This window comes from Podarcis muralis, chromosome 3, assembly GCF_964188315.1.
Source record: "Podarcis muralis chromosome 3, rPodMur119.hap1.1, whole genome shotgun sequence".
NCBI lineage: Eukaryota > Metazoa > Chordata > Lepidosauria > Squamata > Lacertidae > Podarcis > Podarcis muralis.
The window spans coordinates 21558133-21584893 of NC_135657.1; the positions used below are offsets into that span (position 1 = coordinate 21558133).

General features: G+C 42.8%; 2 protein-coding genes across 6 annotated transcripts in view; one reads left to right on the top strand and one right to left on the bottom strand.

The window, feature by feature from the left end:
• CAMKMT (calmodulin-lysine N-methyltransferase) overlaps positions 1 to 872 on the bottom strand; it is a 239651-nt gene extending 238779 nt beyond the window's left edge. The window contains exon 1 of the mRNA XM_028724823.2: positions 742 to 872. Within this exon, the coding sequence (XP_028580656.2) occupies positions 742 to 861 (120 nt within the window). The 5' untranslated portion in view covers positions 862 to 872. The remainder of the gene's footprint in view (positions 1 to 741) is intronic.
• Positions 475 to 26743, top strand: PREPL (prolyl endopeptidase like). Of its 5 annotated transcripts, none has more exons than XM_077925524.1 (15): positions 475 to 737; positions 1731 to 1980; positions 2537 to 2909; positions 3614 to 3742; positions 5012 to 5081; positions 6836 to 7039; positions 7932 to 8052; positions 10437 to 10653; positions 13054 to 13239; positions 15887 to 16090; positions 16980 to 17155; positions 19455 to 19671; positions 20942 to 21091; positions 23091 to 23226; positions 24336 to 26743. In XM_077925524.1, exons 3-15 carry the CDS (start codon positions 2700 to 2702, stop codon positions 24512 to 24514), a joined length of 2199 nt encoding a protein of 732 aa, XP_077781650.1. In that variant the 5' UTR covers positions 475 to 737; positions 1731 to 1980; positions 2537 to 2699; the 3' UTR covers positions 24515 to 26743. The 5 variants fall into 5 exon arrangements, 4 of the variants coding, with proteins under 4 accessions (XP_077781650.1, XP_077781651.1, XP_077781649.1 ...); XM_077925525.1 differs by having other exon boundaries at positions 475 to 697; XM_077925523.1 differs by lacking the exon at positions 475 to 737 and adding an exon at positions 1069 to 1162.
• The last annotated feature ends 18 nt before the right edge of the window (positions 26744 to 26761 follow it).

Sequence of the window (26761 nt, forward strand, 5' to 3'; positions counted from 1 at the left end):
TCACAACCTCAAGATCAGGGAGGGCACTTTGGGCAAGTTGCAGGCATGGCCAAACTTGGCCCGCCAGATGTTTTTGGGACTACAACTCCCATCATCCCTAGCTAACAGGACCAATGGTAAGGGATGATGGGAATTGTAGTCCCAAAGGGCCAAGTTTGGCCATGCCTGGTAGAGCATGGTGCTGATAATTGCCAAGATTGCAGGTTCGATCCCCGTATGGGGCAGCTGCATTGCAGGGGGTTGGACTAAATCAGTGGTTCCCAACCTTTTTTTTGGCCATGCCCCACCTAAGCATCTCTAAAATCCTGATCCCCCCCCCATATGATTCTTATTATTCAAAAAGTGAACTCATAGTCACCTGAAGGAAGCTTATAAGGCCATCATTCACTGTTAATAACTCATTCTCGAATTGCCCCCCTTGAAAATCAAATTGTCCCCCCCCCCCACCTGTGGGGCGTGTGCCCCGCGTTGGGAACCACGGGACTACATGGTCCTCCTCGGGGTCCCTTCCAACTTTGCGTGAAGTCATGCCCTTATCTCATTTCCCCACCACCACCCCCGTCCCTGAAATGGGGCTCTCCTCGCGGGGCGCTGTGAAAAATAAAAGTGAAATGATGACGGCGGAAGCCCTTCGCCGACCCAGAAGGTGCTAGAGAGAGACGGAGAGACAGGCAGGGACCCCCTGACGATGAGGATGGTGAGGAGGATAACGACGTCCTTGGCTGGGAAAGGGAAAGGTACCTGTCTGAGGAGCACCCAGCGGGCTTTGGCGGCTGCCTGCCGGCTTCCTTCCCGGGCTCCTCCGGCGTCTCCCTCCTCTCCTTCTGCCTGACACCTGTCAGCTGGGGGAGAAGCGCTCATGGCGGGAGCGGCTCGCGCCGGGGCTCAAACTTGAGGGAGAGCGCGCCAAAAATTATAGATGTATAGAAAGAGTGAGGCGGGGTGGGAAGCGAAGTGCAAGGGGGAAAGAATAGCCCCGAGCGACCCGCCGCCTCACTGAGAGAGGGAGAGCACATGGGGGGGAGGGGGAAGCCGCCTCAGAGCTTTCGCCTCAATCTTTTCCAGCAGCAGCTGTGACAGAGAACCTCCCATGGAGCCCGGAGGGAGAGGAGGGACGTTGGGCGCCATCTTTGATAAGGGCTAAGGGACGTTGCGCGGTCGGGTAAGCTGCGGCAACTGTGAGGGGAGATGGACATGGGAAGCTTTCGAGGCTTGCTTATAACTGCTCCGCCGCAGGAGTTTTATATGAACTCTTTGAGCGTTTCTTTTCAAAGTGGGGAAGACGTGGTCTGAAGACTCTCCACCACCATAGCAGAAGGAATATAGCCGACGAAGCTTCCCTCTCATCCCTATCGCGCCTACTCTGTGGAGCCATAGGAAGACGGGGAGGAACTTCACCTGTTGATTTTTCTGCCCGTCATGTTAAGGCACAGTAGCTCCCTCTTTAAAGAAAACAACCCAAAATCGTTATGAAAACTTAAAAAGTATAAATATTTTATTTCGGCTTCGGCTCGGGATAAAATATCAGAATATAATTTTAACGAGAGAGAGAGTGAAGTTGGGATAATGATCTCAAATCAGGGTTTTGTTTTTGGGTTTTTTGGGGGTGGGATATTTAAATGCCCGGAACCAAAATGGAGACAGGAGGATCCAGGTTCTCCGGCATCTTATGTACGGGCAGGGAAAACGATAGAAGGGACGTGTGATGCTGGGCTACCATTTTGTCTAAGGGCAAACTAGTGACTCTGGAAAGCGGCCTTGGCCGCCATCTTGCTTATGGGCAACGGTGTCCAGCGTGTCGAGTGAGGGCAACCGAGGCGTTCAGTCGCGGAACTATGATGCCATCGCAGTTCGTCTCACCATGCTGCTGCGCTTGTCAGCGATCAACAGATTCTGAGCTGTAGCGGCTTCCGCCGTGAGATTCGCGTTTTCCCCTTGAAGTATTATATACCTGCTTACGGAAAGGCAGAAAGTTAAAAGGTAGGTCCTGATGCTGCATTCCTACTGATTTTGCCGAACTAGAAATGGTCATTGTACTGAAATTTAGCTAAATTCTGCTTCAAATCCCCATGGCATCGTTACAGACAATAAATGTCCTTATTTACTAAAACAGCAAATATATGGGAAATAACTGCTCCTTAGGTTGTATATGCTATAGTAACGGTGCAGCTCTGTGGTTGCTTGCTGAGAAGTAAATATGCTTTATAAGAATGCTACTGCAGCACAGGAAAAATCACACCAGTAATTCATTCAGCCTATGAGCTGCCTCAGTGCTGCAAGGAATAAGTCACCTGGGCGCTGCTGCCTGAATTCCTGAGATGAGTCCCCTGGTTCTTTATGGGGAGATGGCATGGGCTGTTAGGATCTTATGTTGCAAAATATAATTGCTTCACTGTTATATTTTAAGGCATCTTTTAACTGTGATGATACTGGCAATATTGAGCATCATGTGGGAATTCTTACAACCTTTTAACATATATACTGTTTTTGGAAAGCAGTGAAGAAATGTTTACAATTGTTTCTTTTCCCTCCCCAGCTTTCACTCTGATTCCTGTACATGCTGCATATCTGGGAGGGAAATCTTACCATCAGTTCATACCATGTGGTGGTGTCTACTTTAATCAAGCCTGACATGACTTTGGAATCACAAATATATTTTTTAAGAATGAAGAATCAAGTAAAATGAATATGTTGTCATCATGTTTTTAGGCTCCATTTACTTTCTTCGCCTCCTGAAGGGCAGTACTAGTCACTGCAAGAACCACTCTAAATATTCTGTATCTGCAGTCCTAAGATCTTGTAGTCAAACAAAGCTACAGGCATATTTCTTTGCGAAGTACCTGAGAAATCCCTCTGTTGTTCCTCATTCCCATGGAGCCATTCGATCATGGAGGTTCTTTTCCTGTAAGGTATGCCATTTGAACAAATATTTCAGCCCAGTCAATCCTCGAATCCTTGTGTAGAAGGATAGAGAAGACCCTAAATAGTTCATAGAGCAGAGATCTCACATCCTTTTTTCTTGATGAGCAGAAATCCTCTTCCATGTGCAAAGTGAGGTACACTGACAATCTTTGTGTTTGCACAATGTTTACGTTTACAATGGTACCTTCTGTTCTGAAGGCCAAACTAGAAATGACATTAATAGTCTAAATGCAGTTTAAGCCTAAGCAGCCTAAGGACCATGAAGGCTGAGAATGGGGGTTAATACTCCCTCTGCCTCCCATGATCCTGACAAAGTTCACATCTCCAAAGCTGCTACTTGCAGCTTGCAAGGGAAACCATCAATAGCATCAATGAAGACTTCCCTTGAAGTGCAAATAGCACCTTTGGAGAGGCAATACTTTGAGGAGTGTGACAGAAAGAGAAATAACCCCCACTCCCATATGATCTCATGGCTTATTGAGTTCCCCAAGATTGAAAAAAATTAATTATGTTCACATGGTTAACATGCTTAGTGTGCTCCTGACTTAACCCCCCTGTCATTTAGTATACAAAATAGTATTGGCCAAATTGCTGCAAGGCCAAGTTTGTTGAGCATAGTTCTACAATGCATGACAAAGAATGCAGTTCCTACTTAATAGAACTTGGCTTTTTGTGGCTTGTTTTGTACCAGGATCTTCTAGAGTCAGAACAGGAGAACTGGAGAGCTTGTTCAGCAAAATATATGGCTATGACAAAGAGGATCAAACGAAGATTAGAAGCTCATTATGACAAGTATTCATCCAGTCTGAGCAGCCCAGTGGTAAGAAAATACATGGGGGGAGCACTCCACAAGCAGGGAGCCGCTGCAGAAAAGGCACATTCTCATGTTCCCACCCTCCGGACCTCTAACGGAGAAGCCACACGAAGAAGAGACTTAAATGATGATTGCAGGGTCTGGGTCGGTTTATATGAGTAGAGGCAGTCCATGAGGTATTGTGGTCCTAAGCCATTTAAGCATTCTTAACTGGGCCTGGAAATTAACTGACAACCAGTGCAGTTGGGCCAGGATTGACAGTATAGGCTCAAACCATCTTGCTCCAGTGACCAACCTGGCTGCTGGATTCTGCACCAGCTGAAGTTTATGAACTTTCTTCAGAGGCAGCCCCACATACAACACACTGCCTTATTACCAGAGCATAGATGACAGAAGCTATCCTTGTCCTGATAGAGGCACAGCTGGGACAGCCCCATGACATGTTGAGACAGCCCCATGGTCCTGAGGTCCTGAGCCAGTCACTTCAGCATGGATGTTGAAGTCCCCCAATGCCAGCACTCAGGGAGATTGCTAGGCAGTGAGGTGGGCACTAAACCAGCCCTGATGCTGCCCTGAGTACTCAGGTGGGCACAGCTGAGATCAATTCCATCCTGCTCCCCCCGCCCCCAGGTCGCAGTGATACAGACCAGATTGACCTCCTCATCCATAATCCGATCACGGAGAGGGAGGTCTTATTCAGAGCTGATTTGGCATTCAGCAACAGCAGCCGCAGACCCAAGGGCTGGCTGATATGACAACCAGAATTCTCCAGGTTGGAGGAGGGGCTGGCACATGGCTCAGTCACTAACAGCCTGTGCTTTGTGCCCCTTATCCAACCTACTCCACCTCCCACACCATACTTTCCCATACCCTGAACCGCTGTGATTTGCCCCAGCTCCTCTCATCCCAGACACATCTCCCCTCCCTCAATAAAAAGAAACAACAATAACAACCACCACCCACACACACAAATTAAAAAAAAATTAAAACCTTCCAGCAGCCTGGGTTGGAGGAGAGAATGACCCTGCCCATGGCCAAATATCTGGGGATGCACCAGTATCCCAATCTTTTCTGTGAGTAATTAATAATTAGGATAATTACATTAATAAATATTATTTGCTGATTCTGATTGTTTCTTATTCTTTTTGTGTTCCATAAACTTCAAAAGAATTCAGTTTGTTATGCAGAAGCTTCAGAAAAATATTTGGACTCCTAATGTGAGATGATGCCCTAATTCTGCAGATTTGGATTAATTTCTGTCTTGATTTTAAACAGCTTAGGTTTGGAGAGTATGTTTACTTTGAAGAAAATGGCTGCATATTTCGTTCGAAGCTGGGAGAAGTAGGTATGAGTCCCTCTTGTTGTTGCGCAGGGTGGTTTCTTTTTACTGTTTTCAGTGTTTCCATGCACAGTTTTAGCAACAACAAAAAACGGCAGTCAAACCACATTACAACAAAAGGTGATTTAACAAGGGGACATGTTTTGTGTCCCTACCAGAGGTGGTGGTGGTGAAGTCTCTTAAGGCTATTGGACCTGGGGAATTTCAGCATCCATTCTATGACTTTCTGGTCTGAAATAGTTTGCGAGTGGCGCTGTGGGTAAAAGCCTCAGCGCCTAGGGCTTGCCGATTGAAAGGTCGGCGGTTCGAATCCCCGCGGCGGGGTGCGCTCCCGTTGCTCGGTCCCAGCGCCTGCCAACCTAGCAGTTCGAAAGCACCCCCAGGTGCAAGTAGATAAATAGGGACCGCTTACTGGTGGGAAGGTAAACGGCGTTTCCGTGTGCTGCGCTGGCTCGCCAGATGCAGCTTTGTCACGCTGGCCACGTGACCCGGAAGTGTCTCCAGGCAGCGCTGGCCCTCGGCCTTTTGAGTGAGATGGGCGCACAACCCTAGAGTCTGTCAAGACTGGCCCGTATAGGCAGGGGTACCTTTACCTTTACTAGTTTGCGAGTGCATGGGTCTCCCTAACTACCACTGGCTCTCCACCCTTGGTGGCTGGTGGATCCAGAAGATTTTCTGAGGGAATTTCCCACTGCTTTGCCAAGGCTCTAACCACAGCCTGCGATAGAGAAATGACTCCAAGCTATCAATATAATTGTTCCCAAATAGCCTTGATTCAGCTGTGTAGTCAAATTAGCTCCCTGATACAGTTTTGTGTTGGCTTCAGTCCTTCCTGATAGGATGGACCCAGTAGGTGCTAGGAGACTTCTGTTCTTCCGCATGACCATTGGCATATGAAGTGCCCAGAGTATTCTGTCTTCTGTGCTCTTCAATATCTACATGAAATGAGTAGGCTGGCAGTTGTTCTTATCTAAGAGCCATATGTTGGGCTTTGCTTCATAATCTGGCACAGTACATTTGAAACAACCTAATTTTAGGGGCAAAAATCTGATGATAAGGCCAGATGTAAAGTAATAAAGCTTTACATTTTGTCAAGCTTTTCTTTTGTCAAAATTATTGGGTGGAATCCAGAGAGCCCCTCCTACAACTGGAAGGTATTTCTCCTTATGTAAGAGGGATCGCCTATTTCTACCAATTGTCCCTAGTCTGACTGCAACCATTCAGATTTCATCCCACACCATTCCAGAGAGTCCTCTGTGCTTAAAAAGCCAGCCCACCCCATTCCAAAGGAATTTCCGCTGCAGAAGATCATCCAGAGTGGAAAGCTTTTGGGGTGGGCGGGCTTCTTGCTAGTTATGGAATCTTTATCACCTGGACAGTACAAATATTGCCATTAGAATTAGTTAAGATAGCATTATCAAGCAAAAAAAAAAAAAAAAAAGTAGCACAGTCTTATTCATTCAGCTGTGACAGTCCGTGTAATCCTATACATGTCTGCTCTGAAGTAAATCTCTTTTAATTCAGTGGCACTCAGGTAAGTGGGATTTAGAGCTGCATTCTAATTCCGTTTGAAGAACTGGGACATAGATTTGTCATACCTAATTTGTTCCATGACTATCTTGAGCTGGATCAACGTGCATGTATACATTGCTACTTAATAGGAAAACACTGCATTTATAAAAATCACAAAAAGTACACAGACACAATAGCTGTTCTTTGTACTAGGTTTACAGTATTGCTTTTTCTTTCTTACATTGTAGATGAAGGAAACAATGAAATATTGCTTGGTACAGAAGCACTACCATTTCATAATTCCCTTATCCAGCGCATCCGAATTTGCCCAGATCACAGATATATGGCTGCTGCAATTAAAAGTGCACATTCTGAAGAGTCTGCGTGTATTGTTGTGAAATTAGACACATTACCAAAAGTGGAATGTATCATCCCAAATGTCTTTAGCTTTGGTAAGCTGTTAGCATAAACCTTTTTCTTTCGTAATGTGATATATCTCAGATGGAAGACCAGACTTCTATTATTGAATCTTCACAACATTCAGGTTTATCAGATGTTGCCCATGCATTTGTAATTTGTCTAAATAGATCCCTATTTCAGCCTCCAAATAAAATAAAAGTTAATGGTGGCATTTGTGTTGCTGGGAAAGAAATTTGTGTCACTTATAATGAGTGATGTCACAGGCACTGCTCAATAGGTACTTGCAAACAGGAGTAAGTTGGCTTGACAGGACAGGGTGGCAGTGAGGTGGGAGCTGCATGGATGCACTGGCAGGAGGGCCAGATTAGGGCTGTGTGGGTGTATCGCAGAGCCAATTTCACTGCTGCTCTATCCCACCTTCAGACCATTCCAATAAGTGGCAGTGACGTTGCTGTCAGGAGGGAGGAGTTGCACCAACTGCTTTTGCTCACAGCTGCATCCTCAAAGCTGTCGTGTTTATGCCAGCTGTGAGGAAACTTTAATATTCACCACAATAAAATATTTTGCATCAGGTGCATGGGGAAAAGGAGCAGGAAAATTAAATTAAAGAAAGATGATTAAATCTAACTCAACAATGAAAACTGTTACATGCTTATTGTGTAAGAGAAGGAAAGGTTCTAAGCCGGCACTGGTTATCTGTCGTTCTTCACATTAAATTCAAGCTTCTGGTCAGTGACTGAGATCCAAAGGGTCACACACAGACTACTGTGCGTGCTTGGAAAGTTTTTTATTTTCACATTTTCAACTTAGCATAAATAAACACAATGGATTTCTCAAATTCCAAAACTAAAATCCTGGTTCCTTCCATAATTGCAAAAACACTAATTTGACTTTCCTTCTCTCCCCGCCCCCTCCATCCCCCAGAATGGGCTACACATGAGATTCTCTTCTATACCACCCAGAAGAACCTACAGTGTCATCATGTGTATTTATGTGATTTTAATAAAAAACATTCTGACCTTGTTTATACGGAACATGATGCAAGGTAACTGAATATATTGAACAGTTTTCTCTCGTGTGTGATCCATTTTGTATGTAATGGGAAACTGTGGTTTGCTTTAGCCAGGATCAAAACGCTACTGTCAGTATGCAGTGGGAGGTCCGAAGGAGGAGCACATGGACCCAAAAATCATTTCTAGCTTAATATTAGGGGTGTGCACTGACCACAGGATTTAGTTTGGACCCTGATTCCGCTCTTTGGAAAACGGCCTGCCTTGGTCAAAAGTGCTTTGAATGCTGTCTGATGTGGCTCAACATCCGAGTTCAGGGTGGGGAGAGATTTCATTCCCTCCCCCTTGCTCTTGGAAAATCAAAATGTATATAAGTGGGGCAGCAGATCTTTGCCCTTTCTATGTAATTGGTTATAAAGTATGTGAAGAGTTTTATCATATGTCCTCTCATTCTTCTCCAGACAAAACATAGCCAGTTCCTTCTTATTTGCTCACAGGGCAAATGAATATAGGCTTGGATCCAGCCAGGTTACAGCTCAAGCAAAAGGCCTTTTTGCTTATACAATGGAGGTCTGATGTTGGTTGCTTCCCTACCTTCAGCTGCAGCTCTCCCACTCCCCATACTGTATTAGGTACAATTCCCAAGCATCCCTCAATCCTCAGAAGCAGCTCTTCATGAGGCAGCTGCAAGGGAATTGGGGAAGTCCTGTTTCATTCATAGAATTCTTCTCATTTCTTAGAATGCAAACCATATTGATTTGGCGCACTTATCTGTGTGCTGAAAGTATGCACCAAGAGCAGGTTTTGATCAAATACTTGTGGTTTTTTTAAAAAGCAGAAATATTTCTTTTTCCTAACAAAAAGGAAGTAAAGATCAGCTTGTAGCTTTCTTGGAAGAGTTACAGTTCCATTGACAAAGAGGCTAATTTGCTGGGTTTTATGCATAAAGGGTCCACAACTTTCTAAGTCCTGTCCTACATTAGTTTGGCCGTGCCCTGATTTTTAGTCCTTTGGAAAGAAAGCAGAATTTTTTTTGGAATAACCTCTTGTTCTAATATTTCTGTCTTGAATCTTTTCTTTACCTTTCCTTCCATGAAGCTGACAATCTCTGCCTTTTCAGAAAGTGGTAAAATAGATTGTGGAGCCTAAATTCTACAAATTACTGTACATGAGGTAATGGTTTAAAAGGAAACACAAACCTGTAAAAATGGAACATGAAAATGTGAGAATTGCAGACTAAAAGAGAACATTAAACTCCAGAGTTACGTAAGGAATAAAACGAATGCACTCAGAGATAAATAGGTATTGGGTTGGATCCATTCTTATTTGGATTTAGTTCCCACTAAAATCAGTGGGCTTAATTCATGACAATTTATCCCATTGATTTCCTTGCCACCTAAGTCCAACTAAGTCTTTATCCAACCCAGTATACTTTTCATGTATTGTCAGATATGGATGTGGCTTGCAAAGTTCCTCAGTGAAAGTAATATACAGTGATTCAATATTTTGAAAGATTTCGTATTCTGGAGTAGATGCCAAGCTATAGTACTCGCTATACACATCCAAAAATGTGATGATGTTGTAGTCACGACAGGGAAAGGACCGGAGCTCAGTAGCCAAAGGTCTCAGGTTCAGTCCAAAGCATCTCCAGTCAAAAGCTGCATTACCCTGGGGGTAATCAGTCAAAGGCTGCATGCCAAAAGTGTGCAGCCCTTAAGCCAATGAGATGGAGCCAGAGCAAAAAGTGGGCTAGCCTGGGGGAGGGACAGAGGACTCCTGCCAGAGACCTGAACTGATTGTTTGCCAAGAGGCAAATACAGCCCCGCTGTGGGCTAGATAAGCAAATAGGAATCTGCTTTACTGAGTCAGACTTTATCCCTAGACTCATGTTACTGTAAATAGCAATGGATAGCATCCCCCCCCCTTTTTTTTGGAAACTCCTGTTATCCAAATATCTTGGCTATCTCTACTGGTGATAACAAAAAAAATTCCTTCCAGTAGCACCTTAAAGACCAACTAAGTTCTTGGTATGAGCTTTCGTGTGCATGCACACTTCTTCAGATACACTGAAACAGAAGTTGCCAGATCCTTCTATATAGTGAGAAGGTGGGGAGGGGTATTACTCAGAAGGGTGGTGGGAATGGGTGATTGGCAGATAGCTGTGATGAGCCTGTTGACGACTCTTAACGACTGCAATAGGTCTTACAGGAAAAAGCAAGGGGTGAGAAGGTGAAAAATGGCTTTGTCATGTATAATGAGATAAGAATCCAATGTCTTTGTTCAGACCAGGTCTCTCCATGGTTTTAAGTTTGGTGATGAGTTGCAATTCAGCAGCTTCTACTTCTACTTCTACTTCTAGCTTCTACTTCTACTAGCTTCTACTGGTGATGTTTGCTAATAGTTTGTTGTTTCCTTGCAGATATTTTGTGGATCTCTACCGCACAAAAGACAAACGCTTTCTGACTATAAACAGTAACAGCAAGAATGCCTCTGAAGTGTGGTTGGTTGATTGCCACCAGCCTTTTAAGTCTCCTGTTCTTGTGCAACAACGAACAGAAGGAGTCATTTACCACGTTGAACACAGAAACAATGAGTTGTACATTCTTACTACATATGGAGACCCAGTGGGATACAAGGTATATAGGCAGCAGCGGAGCTAGCTTCTCCAGCACCCGGAGCAGCACGCATGCTGTGCACTTGGGGGCAGGGGCTAGCTGCCTGCGGGGGCGGGGCGAGCATCCCAGGGGGGCAGCGGGCGATGACACCTGGGGCGGACCGCACCCACCGCATCCCGCTTCCTCCGCCAGTGGGTATAAGATGCTGATATGCAAGTAAGCATTTAGGTTGCTTCAAACATCTAGTAGCAAGAGATCCAAACTATTCAATATCCCCCCCAAAAAAAAAAATATTAAGTACTTTTTAAAAGTCCATACAGTGGTACCTCGGGTTAAGTACTTAATTTGTTGTGGAGGTCCATTCTTAACCTGAAACTGTTCTTAACCTGAAGCACCACTTTAGCTAATGGGGCCTCCTGCTGCCACCGCAATGCCGGAGCACGATTTCTGTTCTCATCCTGAAGCAAAGTTCTTAACCTGAAGCACTATTTCTGGGTTAGCGGAGTCTGTAACCTGAAGCGTCTGTAACCTGAAGCGTCTGTAACCTGAAGCGTCTGTAACCCGAGGTACCACTGTATATGGCTTTCAGGTGCATGGGCCTGGTCCCTAACATGTATCCTCCTTTCCCCCACCCAGCTTACATGCACTAAAAAAGGGGGACCAAAAAAAAAAAATCATTCAGAGGAGACTTCCAGCCACTGGAATGAAATATACACTTTAAACTGAATGAGCCCAACTGGACTTCTGGATTTTGTAGTGTTGAGTTCCAGACACCTTCATTATTATAAAGATAGGGTGAAGTAAGGATGAGATGGTAGATTCCCTTACCGTGTTGGATGGCTTTAAAAGAGGATTGGGCAAATTCATGTAGGATAAGACTGTCAGTGGCTACTAGCTGTGATAACTGCATATGAATGCCAGCTGCCGGGGAGCACAGGTGGGGAGAGTACTCCTGCGCTCATGTCCTGCTTCTCAATTTCTCGTAGGCATCTGGTTGGCCACTGTGAGGACAGGATGCTGGACTAGATAGTGCTTTTGTCTGCTCCAACCGCCCTCCCCTTATCTTCTTCATTACTTGGAAATGTAATAGAGAAAGCAAGCAAGCAGGGGTGCAATGTTTAGTTATTAATCAGTTACATTAATCAATTTTTGGATTGACTTAAAAATGCTTTCTATACATTTAGAAGAATAGAGTGTAAATTAGATGCTTTCAGTACAATGTGCACTTAGGATGTGTGTGTTTCAAAAACACAAGCTCTGGAAAAAAGTAATAATTTGACTTTACTAATGACAAGCACCATAATGCATTTTCCCACCAGTGCGTGCACCAGTTTTCTATTTTGAAGTTTTATTGTGGTTTTAATTGTTTTTAGTTATTTAGAAACTGATCGTTCTGCCCCCACCCCGTAACTCTTGACAGCAGAGCAGTCACTTAGCACACTGAGGCAAATATGAACAAGGTTATATCCTTCATGTGAAGCAATGCTTCATCATTCAATAGACCTTCCACTTTACTTATTTTATTTAGTCCTTTAAAAACTGGTTGGTTGAATTTTAAATGCAGCAAATGGATATCCCTTCTCCAGCAAAACTACACAATCCCATTCATTCCTTGAATAGCACCCTCACGGTAGGTTGGTGCTAGTTCAAGTACAGACCTATGAAATAATTCTATATTTTTGTTATTATGTATTTGAGAAAGATGGCTCTGAAATTCAATTGAAGGAGCTTCTGCTACTATTTCCTATTTTGTTTCATAAAAAGCAGAAGAGTTTTCGACCTCCAGGGTTAGTATAGATCTATCACAGTTTCCATCATTAAATTCACTTTCATAGTATACATTGTTCTAGAAATGCAATTCTGCCCATTTCCACTCCTTAGCTCTGGTGCCCTCGTGGACTCCATTTCATCTTTTTATTGTCCTTCCTGCTGAGATATGTGGAAGCTTATAGGAAACACTGTAAAATAGTTGAAAAGAAATATAAAGTATTGCTCAGCTGGGCACTTTCTTGATTTATGGCTGGTATTTGAGGAGAAACTGAAAACGTGTTACTTGGTTGGTTATTCCTTCTTTTGTTGCATTACCCTCAAATGATCAAAATTTAACATCCATATGCAGTATACTGTATATACATGACCTCCTGCTACAGAGGACAGTGGGAGAGAGATTATAGGTTTACCATTTCATCTGAAGACGAGTAGGAACATACTTGTTCAGATGCCATGAAGCAACTAAGCACTACCTCTCCGGAATATCCAGAACTGTCAGGGGTAACATTACACTAAGCTGCTAACGTGTCACCTATTGCTACTGTAAAGATATTAGTAGCTGGGGGAAAGACCAGCTTTCTGAAAATGTTTGAATATTGCATAATTTCCATTTTTTACATGTAGGTGTTTGGACTCTTCTTTGTTTTGTAGCTAATGAAAGCTCCGGTTGACTCATGTGGTTTGGAGAACTGGCTTTCCATTTACACAGTGAAAGAAAACACCAAATTAATTGACTTAGAGGTGTTCAAAGACTACTGTGTTGCATTTCTGAAGTTCTGCGGTCATCTGTATTTAGATATTTTTTCCTTTGTGTCAAACTCAGTTCGCAACGTTAAGGTAAATGTTTTGATTTATATACCCACCCACACATTTTTAAGCTTAGTATTTTATTGCTCAAGATTAATTTATAAATTAAGGGCAAGTTGTAGTTTGAACTTGGTTTATCCAGATGCCTCCAAGGATACACAAAAAACTATGATATAATCAAGGTAACATAAATAGTGGTACACAGGGGTTTTTTTTAAGCCGGAACTCTCTGGAACTGAATTCCGGCACCTCTCAAGTGGGCGCCATTGCCATTATAAGAGAACATGGGAGGTGTTCATGGTGAGTTCCGGCACCTCTTTTTCTAGAAAAATAGCACTGGTTGTGCGTTTCATATAGCCTTATAGTGCTGACTGCAAGGGTGATGGATTATAGTGTGGAAAACTGAGTATTTTGGAAAGTATCATTTTAGATAATAGTAGATCTAGAAACAACAACAAAACATTGTGACTGCAGTTGTATAACCACTTACCTGGAACTAAACCTCATTGAACTCAATGGAACTTACTTCTGACTTTCTAAGGATTCTGAGGGAATGGTTATCAGCATTATGGAATTACCTTTTGTTTCTGTAGCTCTTGCATTGCAGATTTTTATGCTGTGAGCATATAGGATAACAACTACATTGTGCTGCCATTAGCCTTGGTTAAGTGGTTGCTTATAGTATCAGCTTGTTAGGCGGTGACCCAAAAGTCCTGAGCCCCTGCCCCCACTTTTAAAGTGTTTTTTACTTTGTTTGTAGGGCTGCTACCCAATTCTGGTTCAATGATGGAATAAAGTCCAATTGACTAATGAACAAGATGATCATTTTAAAAGCTTTATTTTAGAAGTTGTTTTTATGATGAAATGGAGGAAGTTGTGCTGTTGATTGTAAAAACCATCATTTGCTCCCCCAGATTTGTCTCTGTGGGACAGTTTTGGAGCTAGCAAAATGTAATACTGAGGTCCAGCGCCGAGGGCCTTCTGGCGGTTCCCTCACTGCAAGAAGCGAAATTACAGGGAACCAGGCAGAGGGCCTTCTTGGTAGTGGTGCTCACCCTGTGGAACGCCCTCCCATCAGATATCAAAGAAATAAACAACTATATGACATTTAGAAGACATCTGACGGCAGCCCTGTTTAGGGAAGTTTTTAATGACTGATGTTTTAATGTATTGCTAATCTTTTGCTGGAAGCCACCCAGAGTGGCTGGGGAAACCTAGCCAGATGGGCAGGTTAGAAATAAATTATTAGTAGTATTAGTATTAGTATTAATAGCACAGCTATTTCCTAAATGCTTTCTAAGCAAAACAATGTTACAAAATATTGGGTGGGTTTGTGGCATAAATGAAAAATCATTAGTGGTTTATCTTACATACATAAAACACAAAGTGAATCCTTATACTTGAACCTTGATTTATTTCCATAGTAAATTGCTGCATACAGTCTTGAAGTAACCTATATAAATACCCCTTTTAATTAACCAAAAAGCCTCATTTGTCTAAGATTAACTCTATTAGAGAAAATTGACCATATTTCCTTCCTTAAAGCACAACTTTGTCAATTCAGGCTTTCTTTTGAACTTTATAAATCAAAGGACAAAAGCTCTGTCTCTTAAAAACCTTAGGCTAACTCCTGCCTTAAAACTCAGTTATCTGAAAATATTTCAAAATTTCACTTAGCATACTTGCAATAAAAGGGTAAACTTACACACTCCCCAACCATTCTCCTAATTGTAGCATTCAAGTTAAATATAGTACCCATTTTGTAGGATTTTCTAGACTTTTTAGAATGATCCTCTTCAGGTTTTAATCAATTACACGGAGTGCGGTTTTTCTGTGTAAAGCTTTTTGACTCTGACTGCCACAATTCCCAAAGCCTTTATCAACCTACTAACCAGAACTCCTTAAAAGAAAGTAAGCAGTGGGTAAGAGACCCTGCTGCTCTCAGAGAATGAATCCTGATTCTTTTCATTTCTAGGAGTGTTAAGTCTTAAAACATAATAGCCCTGAGTTTCTGAGTGTAGCTGTGCCAAAAAAATGATTTTGTTCTTCACAGTGGCTAGCGCTGGGAATAGAGTCAGAGGCAAGGATTCTAAGTGGCTGAGCTCTGCAAAGCCGATGCATGGCCTCAGTGCAATAACTGACGTTGACATGGCTGCATTTCAAGTTGGATAGAGTGAGAGAGCAGACAGAGGGGGGGAGAAGAAAGATTTTCAAAACTTCCTAATAATACAGGGGTGTCAGGGGTCGGTAAGACAAACATCCCTAAAACAGATACATAAGCATCACAATGGCTGTGTTTTCTTAATGCCAATATTATCGTTTTTAAAGGTGACTTGATTGCTTTGCTTGCTCCCTTTGTTTCAAAACAACATAATATTCTGTTTTCCTCTTGCATTATTGTTGAACCTCATTAAGCAGCTTTTAAGGAAGGGGGAAAGTTAGCTAAATTGTTGCCTTCATTGTCATACTGTTTCTTTTGACTTTTTTCCCTCTTAATTTACGGAGAGGAAGAGAGAGGGGGGAAAGCAACTCCTGGCAAACACATATGCCAAAGTTAATTAAGCTTGAAGTTTGAATCCTTTCATCAGAGGGGAAGCCTGGGATTCAGTTATGTAGAGAAAATCTCAAAGACTGGGGAGGGGGATATTACTAACTGACTGTGGTTTTTTACTCCCAGCTACCTGCCTGGGCCTGTTCATTTGAATTGGATCCTCATCCTGAGTACACCGCCAGCACTTTCTATTTTTGGCTCCTCTCCCCTGTTCAACCTCCAGTACGTTTTGCATATTCATTGATGAAAAACAGCCTTATTGAGCGCACTGAGCAAGAGGTGCCAGTTACAATGAATTGTCACACTGTACGATTAGAAGCTAAAAGCAAGGTAAGACTTTCTGTTCTCTTCCTGCCCTTTTTAAAGCAGCAACTGGAAGGAAAATAGAAATTGACACCATATAATGGCCTCTAGATGTGCATATTCACTAGACCTAGGAGTGTTTCTTTTCAGCTCTGCAGAAAGAGATTCGGGAAGTTTAAATTTGCTTTTTTCTGTTTTTACTTTTTGAGAATATTGAAGGTGATGGTGTTATTTCTTTAGGCAAGAGAGAATGTCATGGCACACAAGACTTACTGAGTTGTCTCTTATCACATTAATACTTGGTTTATCCTGCTGGAAGAGAAGGACAGCTTGACATCACCTGCTCCTACTACAAATAAAAACAACCAGAAACAAGTAACATGTGCAATAGGGAAAAAAAATGTTCACGCAAAAATCCCCTCCCACAAAATTTTTTCCTGTGTGTTAAATCTTTATGAAATGCACAGGAGAGTAAAATAACCTGACTTTGCGTTATGTGTGTTTCAGTCACACAGGGGAAAATTCATCTCAAACTTACAAGCTTTAAGATAAATATATATGTATATAGAAATGTTAAGTTTATAACAAAAGCTTTGCTGCTGCACTAAGTGCTAAGCTGCTCAGGTCATAATGCAGATGGGTATCATTAGAGGGTGCAGGAGGAGCCAGTTGCTTTCATGGTTTATAGATTTCTCAGGTGTTGCATTTAAATGAGTTTTTATGCTCCACATTGGTAAACGAACCCAGTGGCAGGCTAATCTCCGTTTCATTTGTCAAGAGTGCTTTTGCGCAAAGTGCCAAGGAATTACTGTAATAAGAAAAACATGTTTAAAATATGTAATTGAAGCTTTTGTGCCTGTGTATTCCTTGTGAACTTTGAAACATCCTTTAATGCAAAATACTCCCTCATTTTCAGGATGAAACTTGCGTGCCAATTACAGTTTTTCATAAAGCCAATTCTAAAGAGCTGCGCAGGATGCCACTTCTGGTTCATGTATATGGAGCTTATGGCATAGATTTGAACATGAGCTTTAAAGCAGAAAATTTAATGCTAATCAAGGATGGGTGGATATTAGCATACTGTCATGTTAGGTAAGATCTATACACTAAAAGCCACTGTCGTGGCTTCTGTTGCTTGTGAAAATGTGATTGATATATTCTCAGTGCTTGAAATTTTCCTTTTGACTGTAAAGTTTCCCATTCCCATTCCTTTTGACTGTAAAGTTTCCCATTCCATTTGCAAACAATTTCCTCCTAAATTTATGTTACCTACTGTTTGCTGATAATTTCTTAAAATTTCTGTTGCTTAGATGAATTCAGTTAAATTCAAGGGATGGAAATGCAACTGTTTCAGTTCTTTGGCTTAGTGCAAACTGATTGGATTTTTGAAAGCCTTTTAGAGATCTTTCATGCTATTCCTGTGGTAGCTTCCACTATATAAGGCTTTTCTTTCACCATGTCATATAAAATTATATTCTGATATTGCATTAGCCTTGTGGTGATTTACATTCACCTAAAAACAAATAATGAAGGATTTATTTGCCGACAAAAGAAGTCACCTTAATTTTTAAAAAACCTATCCCATTAACTAATTTTTCTGTCTTTTTTGTGGCAGCATATAAAGGACTTTCAGCTGTTCCACATAGTTCTAAATAACCAATAACAGCAGCTGAAAATAACCAAAAGAAAATAGTTTCTCTCTCTCCCTCTCTCTCTGCGTGATTTTGTAAAACAACAAAATAAACAATAAAATGTAGCTAGGCAAATCATTACTGGGGGTTTTTGTGACATCACAGTAAATACATAGCATATCTCAGGATGCCAGGTCCTTAATTCAGTTTTGATGGAATTGACAAATATAACCCATAAATATATAAAAAGTAAGATTTCTCCCCCTTGTTGTAACACAACATGGAAGTAAGCCCAGTTTGTTTCAGTGGAATTTAATTCCCTATATATGTTCTTGGGATTGTGGCCTTGGGCTGCCCTTGGTTTCAATAGGACAAAAAAATATAAATCATTTGGAAATTTATTCTGTGGCAGCCTTTTTAAAAGAAGTAGAATTTGCGCAGAAGCGAAAAGAAAAAGAAAAGGCCCCAATGTTACTCAGAAGTGGGCACTAGCCTGAGTAAGCCATGCTTCTTCTTTTTGTACTTCTGCTATGATATGGGACTAGTGGGTCTCAGTCTGTTTGCTCTGTGAGTCCAAACAACCCCTGGAGCGATCTGAAATTACAGCAGAAGTGCAAATGACTCCCATATCTGCTTCCCCTCCTTCCACATAATGTTTAAGCAGGCTTTTCACCATCTCAACCTTATTTCCAAATCTGAAAGCTGCTCTGGGTGGTAGGTTTTACCTGTAAATTTATAAATGCTGTTTGTTTGTATTGTTTCAAGAATGTGAGCAACTTTATACCTCTTTCCTAATTACCTAAGGTATTGAAAAATATGTGCTGAGTTTTAAAATACAGTAGCTTAGGCAAAAAATAATAATACAATCACTGTAAAATGATACTTTGCTTTCAGAACAGTTTTAAGAATTTCGCATTGCCTTGAAGTGAATGAATAAATAAATAACTTTTCTTCAGAATACTCAATGTAATGGGTTGGGTCCAGCTGAGCTCTCCCTTGAATGGAAGTCCTTGCATTTCCAAAGAAGCTTTAAGCAAAGGCTTGTAGGGACAAAAGAGGGAGGGACAGCGCTTGCCAATTTAGGTTGACCAGGTGTCTTACTTTACGGAGGACAGACTTCTGTTTGAAAAGCTGCCCATTCCAAGTTCAGTTTAATGTTTAAAAAATAAGAAGGGAGAACAGTTAGCTCCTAGACAACAGACTGAGGAGACACATAGGTCACAGATTCTCCAACACTGCTGAGATTGTTTGTATTTCTGCTTAAATTGTTGCAATCATTTCTGAGTTTGCATACATAAATATTAGCATATGCACATTTTGTGCAAATCAGTGCCCTCTTTCACCCTCTCTTTCGCTAGGCACTTCCAATTTTTAAGTGATGCGTAAATAAGCACCCTATGCTGGTTTCCACCTGCAGCCCTCTGCCCCACCTCCCATTTTCTTCCAGGGGTTCCCCGGTCCTCTGAAGCAGGTTTTCAGGGCATGGAAGAGGAAGAAAGGACCTGCAAAAATTGCCTTGTCCCCTTTCATATGCAAAAGTTGACCGCACTCACGCCTGGATCTGTGAATCTAGCTGTTTTATCACTTCTTTAGCTGTAAATATTTGACAAAAACATGTGAAAGCTTTAAAAAGACATCAAAGCACATGTATTGGCCCATTTATGACATAGGAAGGCTTCCATATATATTAGGAAATGATGGCTGTCTTTTAAGAGATGTGTAACATTTCTCAGTAGTTTCATTGTTGTTTTATTTGTCAGAGGTGGAGGAGAGTTAGGCCTGAGATGGCATAAAGATGGCAGTACGACAAAGAAGCACAATGGTATTCAAGATCTCCAGGCCTGCATAAAGTTGTTACATGAACTGGGATATTCTCAGCCAGCGCTTACAGCACTGATGAGTGTGAGTGCTGGAGGAGTTCTTGCAGGAGCTCTCTACAATAATGATCCTCACCTTATCAGAGCTATGGTTTTACAGGTGAGATTGCTCCTACTACATTTCATTCCACTCAAGTGCAAAGGTTTTTGCAGGCCTCCTACCCCTGCTTAAAGATCAGAGTGAAGGGGACTTAAAAGGGAAGTGAGAAAAGACTTGCAATAGCTTTTGCAAGTCTCCCTCTCTTCCCTTTTAAGTCTCCAGCCTCACTCTGATCTAAAAGTGGAGGTGGGGGTCCCCTCAGAGGCTTTTGCAAGCCTTCCCATCCCCCGTTTAAGATGGCAGCAAAAAGGAATTTCCCCATCTCTGGCTTAGAGGGTCTGCACCAGGTGTTGGACCAGAGAAACAGACTTATTATTACGTATTTATTAAATTTATACACCGCCCTATACCCATAGGTCTCAGGCAGTTCACAGGAGAAAATCATGATATAAAAACACAAAATACATAATCAAAATAAAAAGAAGAACAACCCAATAACACCCCCCCACACACACACCAATAACCACCTTGTTGTCCAGTGGCATCCCTAGCCCAGGGAGCCTCTGGCATGGTGTTGGAGAACTTCAGTATCCATATGGAGGTTGCCACTGAGCCGCCTTGGGACTTCATGGCATTGCCTCAAAGGGTCATCAGCCCAACATGTTTGGCAGGACACACTGTTGGTGTAGTTTTCACTCCCAAGTGGTATGAGAAATGGACTGCAGATTGGGGCGGGGTTGGGGTGCAATGCACACCCTTGTCATGGTCAAATCGTTACATGGTGAAGTTTAAACTACTTGCAGCAATTTCCCCCTGTAATGGTGGTGGGCCCGTTCCAGATGTTTTCCCTTCAGAGACTGATGGCACCTGTGGGGTTGCTGAATACTCTGGGGGTCTTGCAGCAAAGGTAGTTGACGATCTTATTGAATTTGCTTATCCATTTGCTATGGATAACAACAACATCAACAACAGTATTTTTATATGCCACCCATCTGACTGGGTTGCCCCAGCCACGCTGTGTGGTTTCCAACAATTATATCAAGATGGAACAGGCATTGTAGTTATTTAAAGGGGCTTACAAGGATCTCTCCAAAGTGGGTGAATGGGCAAATGAAATTCAGTAAGCAAATGAAAAATATTTCTCCTCAGATGTGTTAACCATTAATATGCATGAAGATTCTACAACTAATTTCTTACAACGACCTAATTAGAGGACCTGGTTAGGTACACTGGGAAATATTGGCAGGCTTACATATTATATCTGTTTTTTTCATTTTATATAGTTAGTTTTCTGAAGTTGTGAAAAAAAAACCATTCATTTTATTCACAGGCCCCATTCCTGGATGTTTTAAATACAATGTTGGACCCTCATCTTCCCCTAACTGTTGAAGAACAAGAAGAATGGGGTAATCCTTTGGTTGATGAGACTTGCAGGGAGTATATCCAAAGTTACTGTCCCTATCAGAATATTAGGCCACAGGTACCAGTTCATCTATTCTTAATACCTGTACTACAAAGTGCATTTCAAGCAACTGGGGGGGAAATGAATCTCAATAGCAGTTTTTACAGTTCAGAAGTTAAGAACCTTCAGTAGGACGGTACCAAGAAAGTGCTTTAGGCTGTGGATCTGTACACGCTTACCTAGGAGCCCTATTAAAAGCAATTAAACTAGCTTCTTAGTAACATAGCTAGAATTGCCTTCTAACTCTTCATACTTACAAACACACATAATTTTATCCGTATGACACTTTTCCACAGTTCAAACCATGCTCAAGGCAGCTTACAACATGAAAAAATACACAAGTCATGTGCAACCCCTAGCAGAAAGTCAGTTCACAGGCAAGCCCAAATTATCCAGGCTCCTTTGCAATGTAACGAGACATGGAAATGTTATTGCCAAGATCAGATATAAGCCTAAGAAGAGAGAAAGCAAGATTAGGAGAGAAAAAAGCACCACACCACATCCTTAACACAGTGTTTCCCAACCACTGTTCCGCGGCACACTAGTGTGCCGCGAGATGTTGCCTGGTGTGCCGTGGGGAAAATTCGAAAGATTTTTTTTTTTTGTAAAAGTCAAATTAGGTCCTAATCTATCCCTCGAGCGCCTCTTGTCCGTTATTGTGACGCATGAAGCGTGTTCCCGCCCACTCCCCGCCCTCCCTTGCTTCTCTCTCTCTCTCTGTGGCGCTCTCCGCCGCTTCCTGCTGGGCATGCGCAGCTCGCCTCACGCTTCCATTCCGGCCCCTCCTTCCCCCGACTACCCCGCCGCTCCGTTCCTTTCTCTTTCTCGCGTGTCAGAGAGCGGCGGCGCGAGCGCGGCGGTTCCCTCAGGGCTGACGGAGGGCTCGAGGAGGAGGAGGCAGGACGTGGAGGCGGAGAAAGCGGCGGCGGCCACCCCCCACCTCCGGCTCGAGGCCCGCGTAGAAAGCTGAGGGGGAGAGATAGATAGAGGTGGGCGGTGGCGGCGGCAGCGGCGACCACGACCAACCGCCACAGTAGTTGTAGCGGTGGCGACGGCGAGCAGGGACTCCCGCTCTCTCTCCGTCGTGTCTCTCTCTCTCTCTCTCCCGGGCCCGTCCGTTGAGTCTCCCGCGCGCCTCGGCTACAAGATGAGCATCGAGATCCCGCCAGGTCTGACTGAGCTGCTGCAGGGCTACACGGTGGAGGTGCTGCGGCACCGGCCGCCGGACCTGCTGGCCTTCGCCGCCGAGTACTTCGCCAAGCCGCGCTCTCCTTCCTGCCTCGCTTTGCTGCCTCCTCCCCCCCCACCCCCAAAGCTTGGAGGTTCCCCGGTGCCGACCCGCAGGTTTGACCCCCTTCTCACACCTGTTCGCGCTCCTTGCATGGAATGGGGCGGATGGGGAGGAACGGGGCTCGCCGCTGCCTCCGCTCGCCCTCCCCCCCTCCGCCGGCGGTCCCGCGATTCTTGGCTTTTTGGCGGTTGGCACAGAAGGAAGGCAAGGGGGAGGGAAAAAAATTGAATCTTACACTTTCGTGCGTCCCTCCCGGCGTGACGCTGCGCGCTGACGTCACGGGGCTGTAATGGTGGTGTGCCTCGAGATTTTTTTCATGAAACAAGTGTGCCTTTGCCCAAAAAAGGTTGGGAAACACTGCCTTAACATAACACATCTCTCAGTTGTGTTGAAAGAGAGGAGGATGAATTGCAGCAGCGATGGGCTGGCAAGATTTTCCTTTGAGTTTCTTTCCAGTCTCAGTCATACAAGATGTTTACAGGGGAGTTTTAACAGAAAGCAAGTGCAGTGCTTTACTAAGTCACAGATAAAATCTTTTAATAATTGTCAAATATGACTGGCATGAGTGGTTTCTTCATCTATATAATCAAATCTGTGAAATGCTTCTCTCCTGCTGACATTGCAGAGCGACTTCCACCCAGTTAAAAATTAATTGCTGCACAGTAACTCCATCCTGCTAACTCAGACATTTCCTCTCTTCCCCAACCCCCCCTTCCTTTGCTCTAGAATTATCCTTCTGTTTTCATCACAGCCTCTGAAAACGATCAACGCATACCTCTGGCTGGGTTATTAAGATACATCTGTAAACTTAGAAAAGCTGTACAAGCTTTCCATGCCCAAGACAACTGCACAAAAGTGAAAGGTAAAATTAGAAATCTGTGGTTAGCTGAAACATTATATGAGAAATTGTTGCAATGGAAGGACTGTTGCCCCGATCCAACAGTAACATGCATATGTACAAATATTTTTGTCCAAGCTGAATTCTTGCAATCTCTGAGCAAGAGCTATGCAAACACAACCTTAAATAAGAGCTCTGCAGTTGCATCAACCTTTTCGTCAAGGGACGGGGATGTGGGTCTAGATTCAGTGTTCAGCTTCCTTCCCTACCCCTCCATTCCAAACAGATTATTGCTACCACTGGAAGATCCAATTCGGGTCAGATCAGATTCTTCTCCTGTTCCTTTTTTGCGCTTGCTATTGCTTGCACATACATTGCAAAGCAACTGAAGCGAGAACTACTTTAGGACTTTTGTGCGACCCAGCTCCAGGCTTCAGTTCCTCATGAGTAAACAGAGAAGGGTGATGGCTGAATCTTAAGTCACAGTCATGGTGGTTGAAGGGCTGGGTCTTGAAGGCTGAAATGCTCAGTAGAGATTACATGGACAAACGGGAGTTTCTGCTGTGTGGACGTCTACCATCATCGGATGGGCAAGATGATGAGGACACACTTTTTACGGAGAAGCAGATTAAATCAGACCAGCACACCTTTTGACCAGAAGCGTGATAAATCTCCCAAGTCCTTGTTGAATGTACATATGGGGAGTAGTAATGTTGGTGAGAGGACAGAAGTGCCTGGCGTGCTCTGGTCCATGGGGTCACGAAGAGTCGAACATGACTAAACGACTAAACAACAACAACAATGTTGGTGTAAATGCATTCTTTGCCTTAAAGTGCATCACATGGAATGGCTATTATGTTAATTGTCCTGGCAAAACCAGCATCTGGGTCACTTTATTTTTTTATGGGATGAATGACCAAAATGAGTTTATATTACAAAAATGCTTTGGAGCGAACAGGTACAGGATACCTTCAAAATATTCCATCCCCATCAGTCATTAAGCATAACGGGTTGTGACAAAATACTGAATTTACTTTCATTACCAGCAGAGTATATACTTGTTTCTACAAGAAAAACACAGCTTCTCCCCCACTCTTGTCTCATCCTTTGTTGGCCTTTTCTGCTTGTTTCAGGACTTCAGATCCCTAATATTCTCTTAGATGTTCAGCCAGGAGGCAGTCATTGTGCTCCATCTTGGGATGATTCTTTAAATCAGGTATCCTCACTGTGCTCTTTTTTGCAATCAACAAGAGAAACAGCACAGATCAGTGTTATACATTGTGGAGATAATTGTTCTCATGTTGTGAGATAAAAACCGAACCTTCAAGGGTCGTGAACGTTTGAGGAATAATATGTATGCATGCACAGTGTTTGTGATTCCCAAATAACCATCTCAAATCTGCACACCACCACTTATCTACCTAGTACCATCTCTCCTGTGATATCTACACACAGGGCCAGCCTTACCATTAGACAGAATGAAGCAACTGCTTCAGGTGGCATATGTTGTGGGAACAGCAAGAGCACCCCCAGCAGTTCCTCCTGAGCCTGCCAGCCCTTTGTTGCCATATGGCCTCTCCTGCAGTCCCTAAACTAGCCAGCTACCTTGGGTGCATGGGGGATGCTATCTATCATCAATGTGGAAGTGAAATTCAGTTGTCGGTCCAGGTGGTAAGGGGACGTCCTGCTGCAATTCATCTCAGGCAGCAAAATATATTCGACTGGCCATGTCTACATGCATCGCCTCTCATTCCTCTCCCTGGTGACTTACTCGGGGAAAAACACCCTGGAGGGGGTTTAGCATGTATCCTGGAAGGTTAAAGGGAAGACTGAGCAAAACAGTTGAAGTGGGTGAAGGTGTTTGGTGGCTGTCCATTTTAAGATGAATGCCCCAAAGTCACCTTGAATGGGCAGAAGGAGCTGTTATGTGAATTGGTCAGTACAAACTGATCTTGAGCCCAGTACCTACAAGCATTTGCTTGTGTATGACATTAACGCTTCTCGTGCTTTATTTAGTGTAGACATATTTTAATTGTTCTGCTTTCTGCTTGAGTGTTTCATAAATAATACTTTTCTCCATAATAAATAAGAGGTCCCTTGTTGGAAAAAAGAGACTCTGCACCTCTTTTTCCATAAATGGGGACGCCTTCTATTCACGATGCACCAACTTTGGATATCACCCAGCAAGAAAAAAATGCTATATCTATTTAAAAAACAACTAATTGGTCATCATCCAACCAGAGGAATCCTACAGATGGCAGTTATGCCTTTCTTCTTGAGAAGCTCAATTCACGAGCCAGATTGTCTTCACTAGCATCTAGTATCTGTTTTGGGGGACTGGGGTGGGCAGAGGCCTGGATTCAACCATTACCCTTCCACCCCAAAAGCTGACTGGTACTGTTGAAAACAGGCTGACTGCACTGTGCAAGAATTGAGCTTCTTAAATCATATACTGCAAATTCAGCAAGGAAGCACTTTCACTTTCATTCCCCCAACACTGGTAGCAGTACTCATATGGTCTTCTTACTATGTATATCAGGAACATGCTATACATACCCATGTATATGTATGTTTTTGCTAATTATTTATTAATTTAGCTCTTTTGTACCTCTGCAAGCAGTTCTTGGGAGCCTTTTTTTTTTTTTTTTTTTTTGCTGAAAACAATCAGTTAGAACAAAACACGAAGGAATTTCAGCGTACGAAAAAGCAACGTGCACAAAAATAATTCTTTGTTGCTTTCCCCCTGCACAGCTGAATTCAGCTTGTCTACTTAGCATAGAGTGCGTACACATGAGCAGGACACTTTTTTCATCCACTGGCTACAGTGGGAAGAAGCAAAGCAATTTCGAAAGCATTTTTGTGACACCGGCTTCAGACTTGCCGCTGCTGTTCTAGTCACAAGCTGTGCTATACCTGACAGTAATGCTCAATTCACAGGAAGCTTTTCTGATCTCAGTGAAAAGCCCATTACAACAGCTGCCATTTTATAAAGAGAATTGAGCAGGAAGAACTCTGATTACTGTACAGACTGCAGGAGAATCCACATTATTATACCCAATGTTACAGGAGCACGAATTGCACTGGGAGGGAAGCAGCAATAGAGTGGGGAAAGAGGGAGTTATACTTCTCTGAAATGTGCAAAATGCTATGAAGTGTCTGCTGGTTTTTTCACAGTGAAATGTTTTTCATTGTTTTAGGCTTCGACACAACTAGCATTTTTGTACAAGGAGCTTGGACTTGACAAACGGCAGTAACTCTGCAAAGCTGGAATTTTTCTCCCAAATCCTAAAGCCAACAGAAATAGTTTTGATGGAATAAGAAACAATTTAAACTAGTTTTCTATTTAAAACGGGAATGGGAAATTATTTAAAATAATCTATAGGGTTATTTTAGAATTGGCTAAAGTATTCCAGAGTAATTTTTCATGAATTTGTAATTACTGTACATATTTTTTAAAAAAACTGAAAACCCTGTATACCTCCAAATGTCTTTTTTTTTTTTTTTAACAAAATAAAAAGTATGTTTACTTGAATTAATTTTATCACACTTTCCACAAGGT

What these genes read in the sequence shown, in the direction of transcription:
- PREPL (XM_077925524.1), top strand. Translation starts at nt 2,700, where the DNA reads ATGTTTTTAGGCTCCATTTACTTTCTTCGCCTCCTGAAGGGCAGTACT. An exon ending in CCCAAATGTCTTTAGCTTTG is followed by an intron (nt 7,040 to 7,931) that starts GTAAGCTGTTAG and finishes TCCATCCCCCAG; the next exon opens with AATGGGCTACACATGAGATT. An exon ending in GAGACCCAGTGGGATACAAG is followed by an intron (nt 10,654 to 13,053) that starts GTATATAGGCAG and finishes TTTGTTTTGTAG; the next exon opens with CTAATGAAAGCTCCGGTTGA.